At 37.8% G+C, this 26,821-nt stretch overlaps 1 protein-coding gene and 2 non-coding genes across 5 annotated transcripts in view; all 3 read left to right on the plus strand.

Annotated features, from left to right (window-relative positions):
• BCAP29 (B cell receptor associated protein 29) overlaps positions 1-26,577 on the plus strand; it is a 40,393-nt gene extending 13,816 nt beyond the window's left edge. For all 3 annotated transcript variants that reach the window (XM_030834424.2, XM_030834425.2, XM_060304813.1), the window contains exons 6-8: positions 1,788-1,896; positions 21,131-21,231; positions 25,465-26,577. In XM_030834424.2, coding sequence (XP_030690284.1) covers positions 1,788-1,896; positions 21,131-21,231; positions 25,465-25,500 — 246 coding nt within the window. In that variant the 3' untranslated portion in view covers positions 25,501-26,577. The remainder of the gene's footprint in view (positions 1-1,787; positions 1,897-21,130; positions 21,232-25,464) is intronic.
• LOC115840923 (small nucleolar RNA U109) lies at positions 5,580-5,709 on the plus strand. Its single transcript, XR_004034626.1, has one exon. It is a non-coding gene; the product is annotated as a small nucleolar RNA U109 (small nucleolar RNA).
• LOC115840922 (U5 spliceosomal RNA) lies at positions 14,497-14,615 on the plus strand. The gene has a single exon (XR_004034625.1). It is a non-coding gene; the product is annotated as a U5 spliceosomal RNA (small nuclear RNA).
• Positions 26,578-26,821: the final 244 nt, after the last annotated feature.

Below are 26,821 nucleotides of genomic sequence, written 5' to 3' on the forward strand. Positions count from 1 at the left end.
AATTCAGTGAAGTAACAGCTAAGATTGTTTTGAACTTGAAATGGTCAACAAACTTGTAGAGATTTGGAGGGTTTTTTCCCTAGTTCCTGCTCTTAAAAATATATATATATATATATATTTTTTTTTAATTTTGGAGATAAGAGGCTCCTTCGGTTTTAGTAGGTACTTCAGTCCTTTACCTCCTAAAAAAATTTCTTGGATTTATACAGTATATTCGTTCGAGCTTTAATTCCTCCTTCGGATCTGCCTAATCTCTGTTATAACACGGTAGTATTGTATACGATCTTGTGCTGCAGTATCTATGCTCTAGTCTCATCCTTTCCACTAGATTGAAGTTACCTGAGAGCAGAGACCATACTTGCATTTTTACTCCTTATAGTACATAGCACTGTAAAATATTTGCATGTAGTAGTAGCATGCTCAGTAGAACTTTGTTTTGTTTGTTTAATATATCAGCTTACATTAGAAAAGGAATCACCCTGCAGTAGAAATTCTTTACTGTGTCAGTCTGTTTTAAATTGTCCTGAGTTAACTTTTTTACCTGACTACGGAAGCTTTCCATATCAAATTGCTGCCTTTTACTTGGTCAAATAACTCATGCCAGTATATACATGTTCTGTTTTTCAAACATTAATCTAATTTGCCTTTCTTGGTAACTTAACATCTTACAATTTCTTTTTGCTAAGTCGGCGTCTTCATTCTATTAACGATGATTTCCATCCAGACATATAGATTATGAAATTTTTACCCCATGATGTTTTTATTTTAGTCAAATATTTTACTATTCAGATCTTAATTTTTCTTGTCTAGAAAAGATAAGCTACAAACATAAACATTTTAAAAGCCAGAATAGATTTGAAAATAATAAAGAACGTCGTAAAGGATTAACCGAATAAAAGTAATTTGGAGACTGTTCAATGAAAATTAGGTAGAATTGTCCAGGTGAAGAGATGGCCCTGTTATTCTCCACTTACCCATCTCTATCCTGACACCATTATATTCTTCTCTTATGAATTCGTCTATATAGAACTAGTCTGAGTAGACAGCTCTGCATTGGAACATAATGGCTTTCCAAGTAGTACTGTCCCCAGAACTATTTGTTTTTCCTTAGAGTAACATCACGCAATTAAAGAAAAGACATTGTTTATCTAAATACCTTTGAAAATACAATTTTTTTTTGGCTGCCTTGGGTCTTCGTTGCTGCGCGTGGGCTTTTTTCTAGTTGCAGTGAGCGGGGGCTACTCTTCGTTGCGGTAAACAGACTTCTTGTTGCAGTGGCTTCTTTTGTTGCGGTGCACGGGCTCTAGGCGCGCGGGCTTCAGTAGTTGTGCCACATGGGCCCCAGAGTGCACAGGCTTCAGTAGTTGTGGCTCGCACGCTCTAGAGCACAGGCTCAGTAGTTGTGGCACACGGGCTTAGGTGCTCTGCAGCATGTGGGATCTTCCTGGACCAGAGATTGAACCCGGGTCCCCTGCATTGGCAGGCAGATTCTTAACCACTGTGCCACCAGGAAAGTCCCTGAAAATATAATTTTAATTGTAGCCGAACTAGAAACTCTTGTTATTTTCATTTCAGAGATTTCAGTCATAGAAGAAATTTTGTGTGTGTTTGCCAAATATCAAGTTTCTGCTAACAGAAGTTTACATTATAAAAAAGTATAAAATACTGAAAAGGACAAAGAATAAAATAAAGATCAATAATTTAAAATACATTGTTCATCTCTTTTCCTGAAAGAATGGCTATTACAATCTAATGTTACTTCTTTCTATAACTCTCTTTTCTGATAGCTCTTGAAAAACCATGGCAAGGAAGAAGAACACATTTTGGAAGCGGAAAATAAAAAACTAGCAGAAGATAAGGAAAAACTGGAAACTGAATTAAAGAAGGCTTCAGATGGTAACGTTGTATGCATGCACAAAAGTAGGAAAAGTATTGTGATATTTTATGCTGTTACACTTCACTGTTTTTCCTAAAACAAAATCATGGCTAAATGTTCTTCTGGCTAAAATACCAAGAGTGACCTATTTATAAATTCCTGCTCGAATATGGAGATAAAACACTGTTTCAGCCAAGAGAAACATGCTCTGTTATACATACAAACATGTAGGTGTTTCAGATCTGTGTTGTAAATACAGATGTTCCTCCCTTAGCAAAAGAGCTATGTTCCTGAAAAGTTGCTTGTAAACACATGTTTGGAAATGAATCACATTTTTCCGTCATAGTATATTGCTTCTTTGAAAGAAGCAATGACGGGGGATTGCTTATTATTATTATTTATCTTATTTATTATTATTTATCTTATCTTATTATTTTGGTTATAAGAAAATACGTTGCTTATCTCAAGCCCTAATACTTTCTACCTGCCAGATATAAGGAAAATGTTCCTTGAAAGAGATGGATAGGGATAGAATAAGCCACAGCCTAGGATGCCAGCTGAGAGCTTGAATGTCTCATTCCAAAACACACTGCAATGAGGACTTGGGGTAGGGCGTCCTAACTCCATTTTCCTGAAGGCAGCTATTTCTCCTACATTTTTTGTTTTTTGAAAAATAGCTCTGTTAGTATTTTCTTCTTCTTAGACAAGGAACAAATTATTATTGCCTGTAGCTGCATAGCACAGAAGAGTCCCAAGTCCAGTGTCATCCCAGGAAACTCTGAATAAAAGTTTATGGCTTGACCCCTGAGCAACATTCCTGCATATGACATAGTCCTTGATGTTGTCCAGATACTGGGGAACCTCTCAGTCAGAGTCAAGATAATAACCAATGCATAGACCTTCTCCAATTTCAGATCTCTTCCACTACTTTGTGTTGGGAATAACTTGGAGAACGTTCAGTGACTGAATCAAAGACCTACTTTATGCCATTTGTAAGTTTAGTTTTTTTTAATAGACCTCAGTATAATAGAAGTTTCTGTACTATAACTTGCTGTTTGATTATCTATGGACATTGTTTGTGTAGAGTTGAGTTCATCAAGATGTATTTGAGGGACTTCCCTGGTGGTGCAGTGGTTAAGAATCCTCCTGCCAGTGCAGGGGACGTGGGTTCTAGCCCTGGTCCAGGAGGATCCCACATACCACGGAGCAGCTAAGCCCATGTGCCACAACTACTGAGCCTGCTCTCTAGAGCCCACAAGCCACAACTACTGAAGCTCGCGTGCCAAGAGAAGCCACTGTAATGAGAAGCCCGTGCACCACAACAAAGAGTAGCCCCCGCTCAACACAACTAGAGAAAGCCTGCGTGCAGCAACAAAGACCCAACACAGCCAAAAATAAATAAATAAACCTATTTAAAAATAAAAAAGTATTTGAATTTGAGATGAAAAGCCTGAAGATAAAAGCTTATTCTGTTTAAAAAAAATCTGTAGGATATTTCATATATGATATAAAATATATAGTTACTTTCCTACTTCTTATTTAAAGTAAAAAAAGAAAAAGAAAATCATTTAGAGGCAGTAAGTTAAAAAATAAGTTACTCTTCTAGACAAGGTGGTAGATGATGTGATAGGTATAGTATAGCTCAAAATTCTAAATCTTCTCATAGTTGGTGTACTGTTGGCTCTTCTGCAATTCCAGACAATTTGGAACATGATCATGAAGTTTTAACATTTGTATGAAAATAAATTTAGTAATCAGACATTTCAAGTGAGAAGTAGTGTTCTTTTTTTACCCAACACAAAATATTGGTGCTAATCCTTCTGAAGAATGCAAGGGACTATTTCCAAAATACCTTTAATTAGTTTAAAAAAGTTATTTTAAATTTCTGCTTTTTTTCATATTTGCCAAGGATCCTTTCCCTTATGTTGTAAGCAGAGTAGGACAGAAATAATAAGACAGACAAGAATAGGTTGTGTGCCATGCTACACCTCTCCTAACCCTGGCCAGCTTAGTTTTTTCCTCCCTTTGCCTTTTAAAAATTCCAACTCTGAGATATTTTGAGCTTTAACCTCACAAGTCTGAAATATAACTCTAAACTCGGGGTTATTTTGAGTAATATAAAGAAACTCAATATTTCTTTAACAGACAATTCAGATGTCTGGAGAAAATGAACTCTTTGATAATACAGGCATTTTGTTTATGATCTGATAAGAAGAGATGCCAAGCTTCTGTGTTTGAAGTGTAGACTGCAAAACTGCTTTCAAAGTGAATCAGTGTTGAGGTAAAAGCAGATTTTACCTGTTTGAGTATGTCCTGTTTGGTTCCTGCAAGGTGTGTAGTATTTTATGAACACATTTTATTTTAGATAACATTGTTACTGACCTTGAGAAGATCAAAGTTCCATTTCTAAAGGAGGTATAACCCTGGCTATGTTCTCTTGACCTATACCAATCAAATTCATTAAGACAAGAACTAAGAAATAAATTAATAGTACAAGATTTGGATGAATTCAGCAGCACAATGCTTTGTACATAGTACCATTCAAATATATTCATAGATTTCTAAAAATTGAGGGTATTAAGGCTGACAGTGCTTAAGAAATGTTTTAGCAAGTTCTTTTATATTTGAAAACTGAGTAGAAAGGCAGTGTGGTTTGTTTCTTAATAGAGGTAGAGTATTTTCCATATGTATGGTCTTACCCTTAGTGTTTCTTTAATCTAAGTGAAACATTTTCTCCAAATATATTAGCAGAAGTAAAGCATAAATACAAAATGTCTGTTTAAACTGATTCAATCCAAATTGGAAAAGTGCTATTCTGAAGGCAGGTATTAAGAGCACTCACTCTATCAGTAGTGCCAAAATCTCCATCAGTTTTTAACCACCAGCTTAGATTTTTGACCAGTTAGTAAATTACCTGTGCTTCAGTGCAGTAATATGACCCCAGTGAGCCAAAAGAGAGCGTGCATGTCCCCAAGCACCCAATTTACACTCAGGACTAACTTAGTCAGGTGTAAGGACCTGATCTGTCATTTTTAATGATTTGTTTAATGGTAACTCTGATGTCCCAGTGTGTGGAGTAATTGGGAAAGGTCAGTGCCATGAAAAATGAGACCTTAGGCTCTAAAGAATTTACAAAGTTCACAAGCCCTCATAATAAAAATAGACCTTGTATGTAGTGGAAAACCTTCTGATATCCAAGGAGATTGACTTTTAAAGACTCTTCCAGGAGAGCTTCCCAGTATTTATTCTTAATACTTTCCCAGTATTTATTCTTTTTTTTAATTAATTTCTTAAATTTATTTTATTTACTTATTTTTTATTTTTGGCTGCGTTGGGTCATTGTTACTGCGCACAGGCTTTCTCTAGTGGCGGCGAGCGGGGGCTACTATTTGTTGCGGTATGCGGGCTTTTCATGTGGCTTCTCTTTGTTGCAGAGCATGGTTTCTAGGTGCGGGGGCTTCAGTAGTTGCAGCACACGGGCTCAGTGGTTGTGGCTCGCGGGCCCTAGAGCGCAGGCTCAGTAGTTGTGGCACATGGGCTTAGTTGCTCTGCGGCATGTGGGATCTTCCCGGACCAGGGCTCAAACCCATGTGCCCTGCATTGGCAGGTGAATTCTTAACCACTGCGAGGAAATACGTACCATTCAGTCATTGCGTGCATCCAGGCAGTGGTAAAAGTGGATACAGTTTTGAAAGTGATCGAGTTACCTGTGGACATGTCGCTTCCTCATTCTTTTAGGAGCAATAGTATACCCATAACATGCTACATTGAAAGTTACCAGGGCTGCCATTCTAATAGTAGAGGTTGAGTAGTAGTGTATTTCTCCTACATAAAGGGAAAAGAAAAAGAAGAAAATACAAAAAAATGATTGAGGCAAATTCCTTGACCCTGCCCTTATTCTTCCTTCCTTCCTTCCTTCCCTTCCTTTTCTTCCTTCCTTTCTTTTTCTTTCTATCAGCAATTTTTTTGGAACTATTCATATAACTTATTCATTGTAAGATCATTTAACATGGAGCATAATTAAAACTGTCCTTAAAAAGCATAACTATTGAGGGACTTCCCTGGCATTCCAGTGGTTACGACTCTGTGGTTCCAGTGCAGGAGATGCGGGTTCCATCCCTTGTCAGGGAACTAAGATACCACATGTCACACTGCGCAGCCAAAAAATAAAAAGCATACCTGTTGAGGATAAGGCAAATTTTTATTTATTTTTCCTCCAGTTTTATTGAAATATAGTTGACATATGGCACTGTATAAGTTTAAGGTGTGCAGAGTAATAATTTGATTTACATGCATCATGAAGCAATTATCACAATAAGTTTAGTGAACATCCTTCATCTCATACAGATACAAAATTAAAGAATAGAAAATAACTTTTTTTCTTGTGATGAGGATTCTTAGGATTTCCTCTCTTAACAACTTTCATGTATGACATACACCAGTGTTAATTCTATTTATCATGTTGTATATTACATCCCTAGTACTTATCTTATAACTGGAAGTTGGTACCTTTTGACTGCCTTCACCCAATTGCCCCTCCCCCCCCACCTCTGGTAACCACAAATCTGGTCTCTTTTTTATGAGTGTGTTTGTTTTTGAAGTATAATTGACCTACAACACTATGTTAGTTCCTTTTACACAACATAGTGATTTGCTGTTTCTATACATTTCAAACTGATCACCACGATAAGTCTAGTCAAGTCTAGTTACCATAAGTCACCATACAAAGATATTACATAGTTACTGACTGTATTCCCCACACTGTACATTTCATACCTGTGACTCATTTATTTTGCAACTGGAAATCTGTACTTCTTAATCTCCTCACCTATTTCTTTCTTCCCCTTACCTCCCCTCCCCTCTGGCAAACACCTGTTTGTTCTCACTATATATAAAACTCTGTTTATGTTTTGTTATGTTTGTTAACTTTTTTTAATTCCACATATAAGTGAAATAATACATATTGCTCTTTCTCTGTCTGACTTACCTCACTTAGCATAACATTGATCCCTTCTAGGTCCATTCATGTTGTCACAAATGGCAAGATTCCATTCTTTTTTATGGCTGATTAATGTTCCATTGTGTGTGTGTCTGCATGTGTGCGCGTGCATGTGTTTGTGTGTGTGTGTGTATTACATCTTTTTCATCCATGTATCTTTTGATGGGCAGTTAGGTTGCTTCCATGTCTTGGCTATTGTAAATAATGCTTCAGTGAACATAAGGGTGCATGTATCTTACGTTCTCTAACTAATGTTTTAGTTTTCTTTGGATAAATACCCAGGAGTGGTATTGCTGGAGATAAAGCAAATTTTAAATGCTATCTAAACAAAGTATATACAAACAGAACAGAAACTGATTGTAAAGGCCCATTCTGTGTTCCTAAGTATTGGCAGCATATAACAGGGACCTTAGATTTGGACCAGGAAATGGAATCTTCTAATCCTATTTAAACTTCTCCTTTGCCAAATAGAAGGTTTATATTTTTCCACTCTCAACTAGTTTATTCAACTCTGTTCCTGGATAAATGCTTCTCTGTCACTGTGGCTTACCTTGAAAAGAACTAGCATTCTAGCATTTCCTTTTACAGACCAACTTCACTACCCTTAAAGATGTTCAAGTGTTTTTTAAAACTCATCACCCTCTAATGCCAGTAATAAACAAATCATACTAACATAGGGACCAGGGAGTGAAGATAGTTGAAGTGCTTTACAAGAGAAATTGAAGATCAAGATAAGAGAGAAAATTACAAGGGAATTACTATTCTGTATATCAGTAACCCTAAATTCCTTCTTCTTGAGTTCCTTACAGAGGAACTGTTTGAGCCATCTATCTATCTAAAAATAAATTCTCAAAGTCCAAACTAAGCATATCTTACAGTTGCAAATTCTTGTGGGTGTAAATTCAACTATCTTTAACTTGCAGTTATAATCAAAGCCACCGTCTTATTTTAAATTTTGCAATGCTTTAAAAAATTTGGTAGTTTTAGTCATATCATGTTTTTTGTTTTATGACCTTTTAATGAGTTTCTATGCTTTGAATAAGAAAAAAACATGTATTTTCTCCTCTGTTTACTTATCTGGAAGTTTCTGCTTCTTTAACATCTCCTTCCCTTCCTTTTTTAGCTGAAAAATAAAAGTCCATATTTTAAAAGAATAGCATAGTTTATTTGAAGGATGTGGCAATAGACTATATGTAATTAATAATACATCAGTTATTTAAAGCAAATAAAATATATGACCCACCATTTTAGTCAGGTTTTAGCTCTTAGGTTGTTTTTTCATTTTTTAATGAAAGATATATTGCCATTTATTAGTTTATATTATCTCCACATGCAGTTGATGTTACTGTCAAACCAGAAGAAGGAGGCTTTCTTGCTGTGACTGCTTTCCTGGCACTAATATACCATGGTGATATTTTCTCCTGCTGTTCCCTATTACATTCCCATTTAGTTGTGATGTTTTCCTTTTTGTGAGCTTCCTATCTGTTTGCAGGCCCTATATAAAATAAACTATTTAAGTGTCATCCAGTGACCAGGAGGAATAGCTACAGGGAAGATAGTAACTGAAGACAGAAATTCAAGGATACCTTTCATAGCATTGACAATACCAGCAAGCATGACTGATGCTACCTGAGGAAAAGCTTTTATTAGGTCTACAGAGGGGCATTAAAGCAAGAGAAAACAGTCTCTTCCCTGAAGAGCTTTATAACCCAGATGGATGGATCCAACATATATACATAAAGTGACTACAATTTATTTCTTCCCCTGTGTGATACATGAGTTAGTTTACTAAAAAACATGGAGTGGAGAGTGCTAAATGCATACTGAATAACAGAATGTTCCAGGTGATAAGAATATTATCAAGCATAGTTCTCCAAGTATGTTGATGGACATATAGATTGGATCAGCTTGTATCAGGTTTATGTTTACTGCCAAGTGCAGTAACGAAATTAAGCTGGACAACTCTGCTCTAAAAACACTTTTGAAATGGATGGAAAACAATCAGCTAGGAAAATGAGCTGGAAAATTAAAGAAGGAAAAACCTTTTCTTTGTAAAACTAAATCTCATTGCAGCATCCACTGTCTGTATAGCCTTTGTTCTTTCTATAAGCAAAATTGGAAGGGATAAAATGGGGAACTTCTTAAGAGGTTTCTTAAAATTTCCAGTATACTTTGGATCCTCCTCTCCTCTTATGCTCTGATACTTTAATTTATATTTCTTTTCAGTAAATTTATAGTCTAAGAGAAAAGTGGTAAGAAGTAGAAGTGTGTTTTAGGAGAAGGATCAGAAAACTATGGCCCATGAGCCAAATCTAACCTGCTGCCTTGATTTTAGAAATTAAATTTTATTAGAACAAACCATGCTCATTTGTTTACATATTTTCTGTGGTTGTGGAGTTAAGTAAACTGGACAGAGTCTGCATGGCATAGAAAGCTGAAAATAAGGGAGTTCCCTGGCAGTCCAGTGGTTAAAACTCCGAGCTTTCACTGCAGAGGGCCCAGGTTCAGTCCCTGGTTGGAGAACTAAGATCCCGCAAGCCGAGTGGTGCGGCCAGAGAATAAAAAGAAAGCTACAAATATTTACAGTCTGGCCCTTTACAGGAGTAGTTTACTGACCCCTATTAAGGATCTTGAAGTAAGGAAGAATACCTTTTTCAGTATAAATAATGGTGTTGAAGAGATTGGTTTCTGCTTAATATTGTTATAAAATTTGCTGTGCACTTAAGTGCTGGTTGAATGAATGTTGATCAGATAATTTAAGAAATTATATATGCTTATATGTAGTAAAACTAGTTCTTTGTTTACAGTCAAAGTAAACTGACTCCTTCAATTCTCGTATATGATGGTTTGTAAATTCTTCTAGATTCCACGTGTTGCTTCTGCTTACACACGAACTTGCTTTATAAAGCATATCCTTTTCAAAGCAGTTTGTATAAAGCTATACCTACACAGTACTTTGCCTAAAACGTACACCCTGATTTTTAAGTGCAAAGCCAGCATATTAATATAATTTGTAATTATTCTTTGCTAAGTCACAGAGCCAAAATTCTTTTCTTAAATACATTACTTAGCAACCCAGCTAAGATTAATGAAGGAAGTCTTCATGCATTTATTGGTGTTTCATTCACTAATAGCATAAGAGTGGGGCTGATTTTATTTATTAAATTATAAAGCCTGCTCATCAGTTCCTTGGCCCCGAGTCCCAGTAATCCTTATAAGTATCAGCATGCCTTACATCCCTGTCTTTTCTAAAACCCAAAAGCGCTTCACCCATAAACCTCATTCATGGTCATAGTCCCCCAGAGGGTAGGGGCAGGCACCAATATACCTAGCAATAGGTATAGAAATTAAGACACACACAAAAAATCACTCATTTCCCCTTTGCTCATGTGGCAAATAGAGCTATAATTGGTTTCATGCATTAATGTTTACTCTTTAGTATAATTGTTTGGGCAGCTTTCTTTCCATTCCTTCTAAAGCATGTCCCTGCCATTAGTCTGGCTTCTTCACTTTGCCACTAGGGTGGCAACACCACAGATCTGATTATGCTTCTTCACTTCTTAAAACTCTGTATTGGTTCCTGTGACCTTTATAGCTCTTCAGGATGGCACACGTGGTCTTCTGCGATCTGCCCCCCAGCGTCATCTCTAGTTTTGCCTGCCCCACCCTTGTCCAGTCTAAATTTTATACCCCTACTCTATTAAATATGGGAGCTTTTCCTCCTAACAGTGGTGTTTCATCACCTCTACTGCCCTCTTCCTTCACACTCTGCCAGCTTGTGCTCATCCTTCAGCTCCAGCATCGCTGCCTCTCAGGAGCCTCCCTGAAACTCTCTCCCTTCAAGCTGGGTTGAGTGGCTTCCATCTGGACCTCCATAGTTCTGCATGGATACTAACTTAATAGTGTACTCTGTAGAAATTACTTTTCATTTGTTTATCTTTCTTACTAGATTGTAAGTGCTGTGAAGGCAAGGGCCACATCTAAGTCAACTCCTTGTCCCCAGCACATACTTAGTGTTCTAGGCCTGTTATCTAATAGATATGAATAAATCTCACCCCCAAACACTGGTTCATCATAATTAGGCTCTTGCAAACTACTTACCTCCTTCTTCTTCCTCCCCTCTTCCTCCCCCCTCCCCCCTTCCTCCTCTACTTCCCTCCTCTCTCAAGGACCGAGCTCTGGTGATAGTCAGGTATCCATCACTTGGTACCTGCACTCAAGCATCTCAGCATTGCTGAAGGAACTAACTTCTTATTTTAAATAAATGGTCACTGCATTCAGATGGTCCCTCAGCACTGTGACAGTCCTATTGAACTTCTCTAAAATCTTCACTTTTTCACTCTTCAGAACTACTTTAGATCTTCTCATCTCACTTCTAAATTCTAAATCCACCCTACTTCATTGGACACAAAGAATTAATCAAAAAAGTCATCTTCTCACCACCAAAACTACTGTCCTCCCTCAGCTGGCCTCAAACTCTACCTGTCCTTGGGTTACTGTGGATTAAGTGTCAATCCTTCTTCTACTGCTTTGGCTGCCAAGCCCACTATCCTTCTCAAGGATGCTGTTTCTGCAATTACTTCCTCACTTCCTATCACCCTACAGACATCTCCTGGCATCTCCTATCCCAAAACATAAAAACAAAAACTTCCTTTTGTCTCATATTCCTTCACTTACTGCCCCATTTCTCTGCTCTACTTCATAGCAATTTATTTTTTTCCTTTTAACTTTTTATTCAGACATAATAAATTCAGATCACACAATTCAAATCACAGGAGAGATGCAAAAATAATACCAAAAAAATATGCCCTGTACCCAAATGATAACACCTTACACTTGCCTTATCCTTTTCTTTCTCTTCATATTTTCCTCTCACTTATTATTTTTATATTTTCCAAATGGTGATTTTCTAATTCTCTTATTCCTTCTCCATTTATTAGATGCCATTCTATTGTTAAAGGAGAAGCTTTCCCTTTTTCCCCCAGTTACTTATTGATTTGCTTGTGTAATATATTCATTGCATTATAATTCATTGTGAGCATTATATTTTAGTGTTCAGATTGTCTCAGATTAGGCCAGTGGAAGTCTTTTCAAGCTGGGTCCCATATCATTTTGTCATGCCCCCATTCTGTAAGCACATACATTCTGGTATAACAAGATAGTCCAAGCTTACCTTGTACTTTTCCTCCTCTATCCCTTGAATCAACCATTTCTCCAGTGAGCCTTTAGGTAGGGAATGGTATTTAGAAAATAATATCTAGAGCCTAGGTGTGCTCATTGCTACTGGGGTGTCATTACTTCTAGGTGCCCTTAGCAGACAGAACTGATAGTAGCTTAAATTTTACCACTTTAGAGAAACTTTTCCTGAGTACTCCATCTCATGTGGCTGCATAGTCATTCTTTATCACATCACCCTATTCTAACTTTCTTCATGACACTTGGCACTCACTGTTGGTTGGCTGGTTGCTTTATTGTGCGTCTTCCTCTGACTAGAAAATGAGTATTACAAGAGCTAAGACCCTACCTATCTTTTCATCCTCAACACTTAGTAGAATGCCTGATGCCTAGTAGTCATTCCATACATTGTTGAATGGATAGATGAGTGGATGACTCCCTTGTCTTAGGGCAGTTTCACCTGTGTAACAGCTTCATCTTCTCTAGTCATGAACAGTAGGAATCTTTGGAGGGGCTCTTATGTGTCATGGACTCTCAGTGGTTAGAGACTGGGAAAAACGTTTCCTTCTTCATACTCTTGATGAAAACAGTAAAGATTTCTCATCGCTGTTAAGGAGCTTAATTCTCACAGCCCTTCTGTATTTGTTGTACAAATTGACCCTAATGTGGATTTCATAAAAACTGTTTTTATGAACACTAATTTTAAATATTTTTAAGATATTTATAATCATATTGCCTCTCAACCCTCCTCTTAAATAACTTAAACCTCTTACACATAAGATTTATTCATGAAGGTTAAGGGACCTACACTTTGATATTCTTGAAATGTATTAAGTTCATGCTTTTTTTTTTTTTTTTTTAGTCTATGGCAATATCTAGATCACTTTTCGTGATCTGGCTTACCTCGTTTTTATTTTTGAATTTAATTTTATTCATTTTTCTATACAGCAGGTCCTTATTAGTCATCAGTTTTATACACATCAGTGTATTAATGTCAATCCCAATCGCCCAATTCATCACACCACCATGCCCCCCCGTGGCTTCCCCCCTTGGTGTCCATACGTTTGTTCTCTACATCTGTGTCTCAATTTCTGCCCTGCTAACTGGTTCATCTGTACAATTTTTCTAGGTTCCACATGTATGTGTTAATATACGATATCTGTTTTTCTCTTTCTGACTTACTTCACTCTGTGTGACAGTCTCTAGATCCATCCACGTCTCTACAAATGACCCAACTTCATTCCTTTTTATGGCTGAGTAATATTCCATTGTGTATATGTACCACATCTTCTTTATCCATTCATCTGTTGATGGGCATTTAGGTTGCTTCCATGACCCGGCTATCATAAATAGTGAGATTCATGCTTCTTTACTAGAATATCTGCTTTTCTTTTATCTACTGCCTCACTCCCGACTCACTGACTTTTTTTAATATTACCACTTTGGTGGGGTTTTAACTACATAATATAATAATTTTAAAACATCAGAAGATTTTACACAAAAGAAAAATTTAATTAAGTTTTTGTTTATTTAAAACAATGGAACTTAAGGGGTCATATTTGATAGGTTCTTACTAAGATAGTACTTATAGCCTAATGAATTTTATTATATCTTGTCCTGTATACATGTGTTTTGTGTGAGGTTTTTTCCCACTGTACTTTTTTAAAATAAACTTTATGTTAGGACAGTTTATATTTATAGAAAAGTAGGCAATATAGTACAGAGAATTATCATATACCCCACACTCAGTGTCTCCTGTTATTCATGTCTTACATTAATATGGTTCATTTATACAATTAATGAACCAATATGGATATATTATTATTGACAAAGTCCATAGTTTATTCAGATTTCCTTAGTTTTCACCTCACATCTTTTTTCTGTTCTAGGATCTCATTCAGGATACCACATTACATTTAGCTTTATGTCTCCTTAGGCTCCTCTAGGCTATAATAATTTCTCAGACTTTCCTTATTTTTGAAGAGCTTGACAGTTTTGAGAAGTATTGGCTATTTTACAGAATGTTTCTCTATCAGAAGCTGTCTGATATTTTTCACGGTCAGACTGGAGTTATGGGACTGGAGAGGAAAGTCACAGAGGGTAAAGTGCCATTTTCATCACGTTATTCCAGAAATACATACCAGCATAATTCATCACTGTTGATGTTGACCTTGACTGCCTGGCGGATGTTAGTGTTTGTCAGGTTTCTCTATGCAATGTTACTTTTTTCCCCCTCTTCCCATAGTGTAGTCTTTGGAAGGAAGTCACTATTTGTAGCCCAAGCTTAAGAAGTGGGGGGTTATGCCCTACCTCCTTGAGGTGAGAGTATCTACATAAATTTTTGGAACTCTTCTGCACAAATATGTCTATTTACCCCTAATTATTTATTTATTTAATCATAGGTATTCATTTTATACTGTAGATTATAATTTAATACTCAATCTATACTCGTGCTTCTCTTCATAATCAAATGAATCTTTTGCCTTTTCCTAAAGATTCGTCTGGGGAGGGATAAAGCATGACTATTGCTTCAGTTTTTTGAGGCCTTCTGGGAATAGACAAGGCTGTAAAAAAAAAAAGAAAGAAAAAAATACTCTTTTATTTATTTTGTTGCTCAAGTCATTTTTTTAGCATTAGCCATTGGGAGCTCCTTCAGTTGGCTCCTGTGTCTCTTTGACGTGTCCCCATCATTTTGGATTTTTTTTTTTTTTTTGCTTTATCTTTTCTTGAGTACATCCTTCTGACTCTACAAGGTGCTCCAGGCTTATCTTGTATATATCCTGCCCGATAGAATCAGTGTTTTCTTTTTTTTTTAAACTAAACTGGATTCTGTAATAGTATTCGTTTGCTTTTTGTTTTTAATTATGAATTAGCATGAGATATTTGTAACGTGATTATATTTTTATCAAAATATCAAGAAAGGTCTGTTTGCTTTGTGACTTTCCAGCTAGCCTGAATTTATTTCCATTAAAGATATAATTTGGTTTAGTTGCAACCAAGATTCCTATCAAGTGACTAAAGTGGTACCTCATTGTTTACCTGACATTTATCATATTTTCAAAAAATGAACTGGTTCCACACAAGTGAATTTTTCAGATGCTTAAAGCTTAGACTTTTCATTTGTCTGTTCTTTCCTTCCTTCAGGGAACATATTTTAGACACCTGCCATGTGCTAGGCACAGTGCTGGGTACCCAGAACAGAGAGACAAGACACAGCTTTGTTTCTTGAGTAGTCCACAGTCCGGTAGGGACATAGTTATACCTCAGCATGATAAGTGCTATAATAAAATTAAGCTCAAGATGAAGTAGAAGCCAACAGAAAAGATCAAGGATAATTTCTTGACATTTCAAAGGATAAATATTAATTACCCAGATGAAATAGGAGAGAATGAGTCAGGCAGGGAGGTGAAAGGAGATGGGCAAGGATGTTTTAACAAAATGAGTAGCATGTAACTGAAAGAGTATGCCTTTCTGAAGTACTACAAGGTGTTCACTGTGGCTGGAGCATAAAATAAGGTGGAGGTAGTGGTGAGAGTTGAAAAGTAAGCCTAGGATCCATCATAAAGGGCCTCATGTGCCATGTTTATATGTTAACATTTTGGTGGGGGGAGCACTGCTGGAGGGTTTTTAGGCGGAGGAGCAAGCAATCACTTTGACATTACTGTGGACAATGAATTAGAGTAGCCAAGAAACAAGGTGAGGAATCCATTTCAATAATCTAAACTAGAGATGAGGACCGTGATAACAGATTGAGTGAAGTGGATGGATTGGAGAGATAAAAAGGAAGTAGAATCAACACACCTTATCAACATACGGATGTGAGGTTAAAAAAGAGTGGGTGAGGGCTTCCCTGGTGGCGCAGTGGTTGAGAGTCCGCCTGCCGATGCAGGGGACGCGGGTTCGTGCCCCGGTCTGGGAAAATCCCACATGCCGCGGAGCGGCTGGGCCCGTGAGCCATGGCCGCTGAGCCTGCGCGTCCGGAGCCTGTGCTCTGCAACGGGAGACGCCACAGCAGTGAGATGCCCGCGTACCACAAAAAAAAAAAAGAGTGGGTGATAATTGAAGTGATAAATAAAACAGACCTTACCTGCACGTACCTGACAATATAGGCTTGTACAAAAATTACCACAATATAATTAAAACCACATTTATGTCCCTTACTGAACAGAAGTTTGTGTGTCTACTTTCCAAATATTTTGGAACCATTACTGTAGCTTAACGGTCCAGTGATGGTCCCTGTAAAGGAACAGTACATGTGAGGATTAAGTACTGAAGAGCTCTGGTATGTCACACTCTCGAGTTCTCAAAAATAGAACCAAATGAACGGAAAAGAAATCAACACTAGATGTAGGGAAATTTTTCAAATTAAAATTTGAAAAATTTATTTCTCTGGCACAATCCTTATAGCTAGTGTACAGCAGCCAGCTTGAGCTGCCACGCCAGTGTGTCTAAAAATTTTCTCTTACATTTCTTGGCAGAGCTTAGCTAATACTGTCTGTTATCCCGGGTAGAAAATACAGTGATACAATACAGTTACACAGTGCATCGGTCTCACCAGCTCCTCTTGCTGTGCAAATAGCTCCATAAATGTAAGTTTGGCACTTGGAAAACCACAAATATTTTTGGCCTGCTTACATGGCATTTTACACAAACATTTTGGCTTACTACATGTCACTGTAACATTAATTGGGGTTATTCTTTATATTAATAAATGATTTTTGCCTCAAAGTTCCCAGAGAACATAAATGAATCTGGCCAGTATTGTCATGAAATATCTCAACATTTCCGTAACGCTACTGGCAAATGATAGCAGCTCATTTCTGCAGATGAGAAAATTGAAATAGTGACTTAGATGTATCACCTCAAGCCTCCTTGTCTGATGTCTTCCGTATATATGCTGTTTCCAAAATAACATGGTTCAAAATAAAACAGGCATATTCAAATGTCAGATAACAAGTTTATATAATCCCTTAGTCATGAAGGCAGTTCCAGAAGGAGGTAGAAGACAACCAAAACAGAATATTGTAATTTTTATAAAATGAGAGGTAGAGAAAGGACTAGGAAACAGTCCAAAAGGCTCCTAGACAGTAACATCCTCTCCTAATTAGAGTGAAATCAGTAAAATAGTCATCATTAGGTTTACTAATATCCACTGAAATACAAAATAAAATAAGAAACACAGTTCATGCCTTGGCTTGATAAGTGCAAGAAAAACAGGATTTGCCTGCAGTTGTTTTGTTATATCTTCGTACCATTCATGATGAGAAGAAACTTCTGGATAGACTGTACAAGTGGTTTTCTAGCTGCTTCTACAGATTTGTAGTTCCACTTGACTCATTCTTTCTCCTAACAAGTCATGAGAAAAATAGTATCTTTTAATAAGGAACTAATGAGTTGATATCTAAGAATTTCCTAATTAATTTATTCATTTCAAAAATTTAAGTATAAATCGTTTTTAACATTAAGATGAACTGTTCAATACAACCTCCTGACCAACTTTTTTTTTTTTTTTTTTTTTTTTTTTTTTTTTGCCGTACGCGGGCCTCTCACTGCTGTGGCCTCTCCCATTGCGGAGCACAGGCTCCGGACGCGCAGGCTCAGCGGCCATGGCTCACGGGCCCAGCCGCTCCGCGGCATGTGGGATCTTCCCGGACCGGGGCACGAACCCGTGTCCCCCGCATCGGCAAGGGGACTCTCAACCACTGCGCCACCAGGGAAGCCCCCTTTCTTTCTCTTTCTTTTTTCTTTTCTTTTCTTTTCTTTACTTTCTTTTCTTTCCTTCCTTCCTTTCTTTCCTTTCTGCATTGGATCTTTGTTGTTGTATGTGGGCTTCCTCTAGTCGTGGCAAGTGGGGGCTACGCTTCATTGCAGTGCGTGGACTTCTCACTGCGGTGGCTTCTCTTGTTGCAGAGTACCGGCTCTAAGCACGTGGGCTTCAGTAGTTGTGGCATGCGAGCTCAGTTGTTGTGGCTCACGGAATCTAGAGCACAGGCTCAGTAGTTGTGGTGCACGGGCTTAGTTGCTCCATGGCATGTGGGATCTTCCCAGACCAGGGATGGGAACTGTGTGTGTCCCCTCCATTGGCAGGCGGATTCTTAACCACTGTGCCACCAGGGAAGTCCCTGCTTTTTATATACCAAAGTAAGTCCAGGCTCGTAAACATTTTTAGTAAGGAAGGAACTGAAGATAACACCATGTTTTGTATTTTCAAGTATCATCTAGGGGGCTTCCCTGGTGGCGCAGTGGTTAAGAATCTGCCTGCCAATGCACGGGACATGGGTTCGAGCCCTGGTCCAGGAAGATACCACATGCTGTGGAGCAACTAAGCCCCTGTACCACAACTATTGAGCCTGAGCTCTAGAGCCCACGAGCCACAACTACTGAGCCCGTGTGCCGCAACTACTGCCGTGCGCCTAGAGCCCATGCTCCGCAACAAGAGAAGCCACCGCAATGAGAAGCCCGCATACCGCAACGAAGAGTAGCCCCCGCTTGCCGCAACTAGAGAGAGGCCACACACAGCAACGAAGACCCAACGCAGCCAAAAATAAATTTATTAATTAAAAAAAAAGTATCATCTAGGAAAGGCCTTACACACAGATTGAAAAGTAATGTGTAAATCTTTGTATTGTGGGTGTGGTCCCTATGAAATCTAACCAACTACCAAAAATCTCTCTTCCACATCTAACCCATGCCCTTCTTTACTAAGTGATGCATAAAATTTGTCAAATTCAACTTTTAATACCTAGTTTAGATTTATGGACCTATAGAAGTAATGTGGAGGAAGTTATAAAGCTGCGCTGTCTATTATGGCTAGCCATTAGCTACATATGGCTATTTAAATCAAAATTTAAGGGACTTCCCTGGTGGCGCAGTTGTTATGAATCCACCTGCCGATGCAGGGGACACGGGTTCCATCCCTGGTCCGGGAAGATTCCACATGCCACAGAGCAACTAAGCCCATGTGCCACAACTACTGAAGCCTGTGCGCCTAGCACCTGTGCTCTGCAACAAGAGAAGCCACCGCAATGAGAAGCCCACGCACCAGAGCGAAGAGTAGCCCCCGCTCGCCGCAACTAGAGAAAGCCCACGCGCAGCAATGAAGACCCAACACAGCCAAAAATAATTCATTAAAAATAAATAAATAAATATTTAAATTTGATTTAATTTAAAACTCAGTTCTTCAGTTGCACTAGCCACATTTAAAGTGTTCAGTAGCCACATGAAGCTAGTGGCTGCCATATTGGACAGCACAGTTGTAGAACATTTATCGGACAATGCAGATGTAGAACAATGCAGAGAGTTTAATTTGACAAAATAGTCTAGAAAGTATTGATACAAAAGGCACTTCAGTTGATAGTGACTTACATACTTATATATAACATATGATGGCTTCTCAGGAGGGAAGGCAATCAAACTGTTTATAAACAGAACCTGTAATTTCATTTTGCCAAAAAAGTGACTTAAGTTTTATAAATCCCACTTTCTTTCCTAAAATCCTACCCTAAAAAATTTACAAATGCAGAACTTGTGAAGGCTACTTGTGCAGAATTGTATGCAGAGCCAGTTCAGGATTCCCAGAATTTCTCCAGTCCATCTTACACTACTCTTCCCTTCTACACATTTGCTCATTAGCTTCTACGCAATATGTTGACTTAAATGTTTATCTCATATATATATATATTTTTTTAACTTCTGCCTAATTTGCTGACTTAGATTGTACCCTTTTGGTAGACAAAGACTAATATGTAGCCATATTTGTGTATCATCTTGAGGTTAAAGTCTTTAAGTGCCACTTATACACCCCATATTTTTCAGCTTTGTATAAGAAAGTGATTGTTCTTAAGGAAATATTGTCACCCAGCCCTTAGTAAAAATGATAAAATATTTTTTCCACCCTCAGTTTTTTCAAAAGTAGACCCTTCTGATAAACTCTGCTCTATAATGCCTGAGTCCAGGTTGAGCCTGGGAGGTGTTAGGATAAGCCTGGAACATCTTGTGCCAGAAACTGTTGGGGGCATAGTCGAAGGACATGGATGCCAGCCTAAAGTTCCCACTGGCCAAATCTGGGGGAAATTAAGTATAGTAATGAATTATAAGTCATTGAAAATATAGTAATGTATTAGTTCATACTGATGATGGATGGATGGATGGAGAAGAAAGGAAGGCTCTTCTTTATAGTACAATGCTGACTGATAAATTTGGATGGAATGATGAAGTTGGAAAATCACCATTCTGCAACCATCACAACAAAGATTGGTTTAGGCAAGAATGATCAGTAGATGCTAAATATAGGGGGGATGTTTTGACAAGGAACAGGATGTTTACATAGTCTTAATTGTCTTCTCACTGCTTCTTAGTTACAAGGAGGAAAATAAGTATAATATGGAAAAACCAGTGAGAGGCAGATGGGCCTCTGGATATGATACCTTGAGATACATTCAGCATCATTTATGTCATATTTGTATGTAAGTGGGAGGCATAACCTGAACTTAATCATAAGAAGACATCAGACAAAATCAAAGTGGAAATCATTCTATTAAAAAAAAAGTGTCCTGCATTCTTAAAAATGTCAATGTCTTGAAAGATAGGGGAGAAGAAGGCAGGGGGAAGGCTGAGGAACTATTCCAGATTAATGGAAACTAAAGAGACATGACAACTTACTGTTAATCTTTGATATAGGACTGGATCTCTGGACTAGAACTGAAAAAATGATAAAAAGGTCATAATTAGGACAGTTGCCAAGACTGGAATATGGATGGTAGATTAGATAAAGGGTATTGTATTGGTGTTAAATTTCCTAAATTTGCTAACTATATGATGAATATCTTTGTTCTTAGGAAGTACACAATGACGTACTTAAGGGTAGAGGAGGAGGATGTCTGTAACTTAGTCTCAGATGGTTCAAGAAAATGATTGTGCATGTGTGGAGATAGAGAATACAATTACAAATGTACCATATCGTCAACAGTTGGTGAATTTGAGTAAAGGCTACAAAGAAGTTCTCCAAGTGTTGCAAGTTTTCCATAAATTTGAAATTATTTCAAAATAAAAATTTTACAACTCTGTTCGATGTTCTCTAGCCCTTTCTAAGGCACAAAATGACATGACGGTGATGAAGATGCAATCAGAGAGACTTTCGAAAGAATATGACCGGCTCCTGAAAGAACACTCAGAACTTCAGGTGGGTGACATCCATTTTACGAGCCTCAGCTTTTTGAAATAGTAATTAATTACCTAAGTCAATTATTTGGGTTATTTGCCCTTCGCAAGCTAAGAGGATTGATAGTTAATCCTGACTTTGCAAAGTGATTAAATAAGCCAATTTTTACTTGAAGATTGGGATATTGCATGAAAATAATCATAACAGAGAGAATTACTGACATGCTAACTTACAGCATTCTACCTGGAGTAAACTTTTAAGCCAAAGAATTGAGCCATAAAAACAGCAGCATTGGAAACCAGACTGGTTCTGGAAAAATTTAGTTTTACCATTTAGAATGTTTGCCATATGCACGCCAAAATAAAGCCAAAAATTGAAGACCCACATTACACTACTCCTTCTATCCCACTGTTTGAAATATCTTAGGACAAAGCCTGAGGCATTCAAATATGTTTTACCTCCAGAGTTGAGTTGAAAGATGGAAATGGAGAAAACCTTTTTATCATTGAAGTCACAAAGTCAGGGGCCATGGTTTTCTTTCTGTTCCCCTTCAGTCCAGCAAGAGTCAGTTCCCTACCTTCACCCATGTTGGGTTTGTCTTCCGTTCCTTCTTGGGCTGCCAGCCCCTAGCCTGATTTGATTTCCCAGCCCACTTTGACCACGTGTGGGGAGAATTCAGGGAAGAGACCATTCCAGAGGCAACCCTGGCCCTCGCAATTCCTCCCAAGATGGAGGGTCTCTGCTCTTCTGCTTTCAGATTGGGTTTATCCTTAGAAATTGGCAGCATTTGTGGCCTTCAGTGAGGGCTTTTTAGCAATTACAGCTCTACAGTTATTTCACTGTATTAGAAGCCTTAGTACCAGGACTCATTTCCCTGCATGTCAGTGGTCATTGTATCTTCAGGATCCAGCACTGTGCCTGGCACAAGACAAACAAGCACGATATTCATAGGCTTGGAGTCAGACAGGCCTCGAATAACTATAACTTTCTTACTAGCTTTGTGATCCCAAGTAGGTCATGTCACCCCTCTGGGGCTCACTTTTCTTCATCTGTAAAATCAGAATAGTAATAACACCTGGCTCACTGGCTTGTTGGGAGGATTAAATAAAATGTGTAGGGTGCTTAGCATTGTGCCTGGCTGATAGTAAACACCCAAGGAATGATAGCTGTTATCATAATTATCACTATTGCCAGTACTCCTCTGTAGAAATTTTACTGAAAGAATGACTTATTCTCATCCAGCCACTTTGGCCTTGATTAGAGCCAGTCAAGAGATAATCTGATGCACATCTGTAATCTGGTATTCCCAGCTGAGTTGCATGTCTGATTTAACTGACCTACTTTGACAGTAGGGTGACCAGAGAAGCATAGATACCCTGTGGGCTCCAGACCCAGGACACCAAGAGCTCAGATCTCATGCTCTGGAGTAGATAGTTAGATTTTCAGCAGGACCACCCTTTCTCCATCTCTACAACAGAGGTCCTGAAATTGCTGACTTCACCGTGGCATGATGAGAATTATTCCATTGCATACTTAAAGATCCACCATGGAAAGTGAAGAAACGTTTCAGAAGCCTCTCGCCTAGAAATAGAACTATTTTTCCCTCCCATCTGTGAGATCAGGGTGTAGTCAACAAGGATGAGCATCTACACCAGTGGTCTCTGCCCAGGGTATCAGAACCGTTTAGATCCCTGGATGGAGAAAGAAGCAGAGAATGTCCCATTGTGGTAACAGCCAATGATTCTGTTAATCCCTCAAGAATGTATGTGATAGTAAGATACCTTCAACCCATTTTCTTTCCCCAAAAAAAGCTTCAGTTTGAAGCTTATGCATTCCTGATAAAAGATGTTCAAAAGTTTTTACGAGTAATCTCTTCCCAAGAAAGTAGTTTTTATACCTGTCTTTGAAAAAATGTCCTCATCCCAGATATGCCAGGTGCCAGGCTGAGAGTTGGGCCTTGGTGCATTTAAGCCTTGTATCCAGGTTTTTGAAATACTTATGGATGACATTTACTGAGGGTGTGCTCAGGACCAAGCACTTAGCTGATGGCTTCATATATGTTATCTGCGTTCTCTCCTTGATAGCCCATCAAATTATTGATAAAATACATATTTTAATACCCTGTTTTGTGAATGAGGGAAAGGAGACCCAGAGATGTTAAATAATGTACCCAAAGTCACTGAACTGAAAAGTGATAGCATTCAAAGTTGGATTTAAAGTCAGGAAATCTTTCTTCAGAACTTCCATCATTAACCATTATGTTCCTTCACCTGTGCTGGTCATTGGACTGTGGGTTCTGGGGTCCGCTGTCTGGATTCTGGGCAGATTCAGCCAGAGGGAGGCACTGGTAGAAGACTGAAGGCAGGAGGAGGGGGAAAGCCGAGAAAGTCTCCTGTTCTCTCCACTTCGGGTGGCATCTGCCACAGCAGCCTCATCTCTTTCCATGGTCCCAGTTCCCACTGGGCGTCTTCCACCTGGTGGGACCTCGTTCCTGGGATCTGTTAACACTGTCTCCTCCATTGCCCTCCAGCCCAAAGAATGGTTTTCTGCCGTTGCTAATACCTGAGGTGTCTTTTACCACCCTGTGTGGTGTGTCTACTCTCTCACCACCTATGAAACCAATTCCCTGTGATAAATATCTGATGAAAAAAACTCTCAGCTCCATGGTTGACCAGTTCTGTAAACCTCGGGTGAATCATTTGACATTCATGCAACTTGGCTTCTTCAGTACTTAGATGAGGATTATAATATTTCATGAGCATTAAATCAGATCCTGGGCAAGAAAGCACTTTAAATATATTTAAACAAGAAAAACTCTCTACAACTGTACGGTGCTATGAGTTATTTCTCGATTGGACACTTCTTTTTCCCATCCACCTACTTAACCCTCCATTGTCCAGTAGGAGAACCTGAATAAGATTCTGAAATATAGGTGTCATTAAATGAGAACCATTTTCTTAAAAGTGACTCTTACACTTTGATATTCACCTTCTGAACCCAGCTGAGAAGCAAAAGATTGCTGTAGACCATCTACAGTAAAAAGCTGTACCAAACTGTTCTTCATGATTTTACTTCAATTGTCAGACCAACCTCAATAATTGAATTACATCATAAAGTTCATTGGGAAACTTAACTTTTCAATTTTATATACTTGATTTACTTTAAATAAAATAATCATAAAATAAAGGACTGTTAAAACGTTAAGGAAACAGGTGGAAGAGAGGAAAGCTTGTTTCTTTACTGTAAACAAATCCCACTTTACATCTTTTAAATTTGTTTGGATTTCCCCATCTGATCCCCTTCCTGTTATAGGCACTACATAAATATTAGAAAATAATTCCTTTGAAATATGTAGTCTTTGCCTTTCCTTGTTTGCCCTGGCTCTCTTCTAGAAAAGAAAACCCAGAATGTACTCAGAATAATTGGCAGCTAGCCATTTTAAAATTTCATTTTGGAAAATCACCCTTCACTTAAGGGACTTATCCAGAATAGCAGATCCATTAAAGCTGTGCTTTTTATCTAAAGTGGTAAGATACATGGAAACACATAAAAGCGGTACCTTGTTACTCATATACCTCCTCTAATGCTGTCTTCTGACTCGATTGCTTAAAGTTGATGTTACTGAAGTTGCTCTGAAAGCAGAAATGCTCAGCCGCAACGAGAGCTGGATAGCTTCCCGGGTGCAACAATAACCCCGGAACTCCATTGTTTGTGATTTTTTTTCTCAGTGTAGATGTCTACCTTCTTCGTGCAAATGGTCTCTCTGGTTAACTTCTATCCCATTTTCCTCCAGTTCTAAATCATGTATTATAGTCGTCTTGAGATCAGCAAAGAGTATAATTTGAGAAGCCAGTTCTATTGGCAAATATCTGAAGAACCAAAAGAAGCCCACCCCATATGGGTTTTTTGGTTCTCTTCTTTCTTTGCCAAAAATCTTCATTAAGTTTGCAAGAGGGAAATTTTAGAAATTTTGTTTTCCTTGTATAAGCTGTGAAATGAAAGCAAAATATATTAAAGCAGAGGAAAAGGTGAACTTATCAAGAGTGTTATTTTTTATCCCTCTAAGCACTTTTTCAAGTAAAACTACTCACGTTGTAGTTTTTTAAAATTTGAGACTTTCTCAATCTATGTTTTAATTTGATATTCTCATAATAACTATACACAGAAAAGGATGTTTTTTAAAAGTCCTTGTCATATTTATGAATGTGTTTCTCACTCTTGCTATAACTACCCGTCACATTTTTTTTCTTGCAGGATCGTGCAGCGAAAGGCAATAAGAAAGGCCTGTGAACTTTATGAAAGAAGACTGTGATACACCATGTCAAGAGGATAAATTTGTTATCATGTTAGCCTCTGGAAAACTTAAAGTTCAGTTCAGAAAAACAAACTGTCTGTGACCAGCCAGTATTTTTTTTAATGCCACACACATAGGCTATTGTCATAATGGCATTATCACAATATTTGATGATGTTTCAGATATATTGTAAAGTCTGTATTCTAGCTCTCAAGTGAAATATAAGCATGTTAAACACCTTATCTAGATATAGTAACACTGGTGTATGGTGGCTGTTTACCAATAAAAGGAGAAATTCATTAGCCACTTCCTTCCAAACTTAGATTTTTAAGTTGCATGAAACCATTAAATAACCTTAAAAGCTTTGATGAATTTCCAATAATAATACTACTCTTACTTAATCAGACGATGGTGTATTTGAAAATAGTATTCAATATCAGCAAGTTTGTTCATAGGGAGATTAACTAAGGATAAATGATTAGAAGTAGCTACTATATTTATAGGTAAGAGTCAGAGCAAAAAATAAAAACAATGACCTTAAGTTTTATTTTTTTAAGCCTGATGGTACTGCAGTTGACTGTCATAAAACAACTATATTGATAATTATATTTTTGTTACTGTGCTTCTGCACCTGTTGGGGATTATTTTTGTTGACATTTGTGTTACTAACACATAATTAGTAAAGATTCTGCTTTTTTAAAGTTCATCTGGGAATGGAGTTTACATCTATTTGCATAACTGCCACAGCACTGAACTGAAATTATTTTGCAACAACGTGGAATTCTTGACTTGGAAATGTATAATGTATCCAAAAAGCAGTGTTTCCCATTGCTGTGAGAGTTGCTAATTATACAAATATTACCTCAAATATACACACAGTGGCGTCACAGTTTTGCCAAGATGTTTCTGTATTCTGAAAGCTAAATATTAAATACTGTTTTTCCATTCAAATATTCCATTTAGTTTCCTTTAGGAGAGGATGATTGTATATTAATGCAATTTAGGTTGTTCCAGTGTTTAGACTTGAAAAACCATCTTCCTTGTCTCTAAATATAAAAGAAAATGGAAAATAACTACTGGAGTTTTTACTTTTCTGGTATTTGTTTTATCCTTTGTTATTTATTATCATTTTAGCACCAACTTCATGCATATTTAATTTTTTTCACTGTAAAGTGGGTGAAGTGAGCAAGTACGTAAGTATTTTATTTCAGATAAAAGGAGTTAACTGCTAGAAAACAGACATGTAGGAGACATTTAGCAGAGTAAGAAATGGGAGTTAGACCATATGGGCTGACAGCACCATAAATAACAAGGCAA

Source organism: Globicephala melas, chromosome 9 (genome assembly GCF_963455315.2).
Source record: "Globicephala melas chromosome 9, mGloMel1.2, whole genome shotgun sequence".
NCBI classification, from domain to species: domain Eukaryota; kingdom Metazoa; phylum Chordata; class Mammalia; order Artiodactyla; family Delphinidae; genus Globicephala; species Globicephala melas.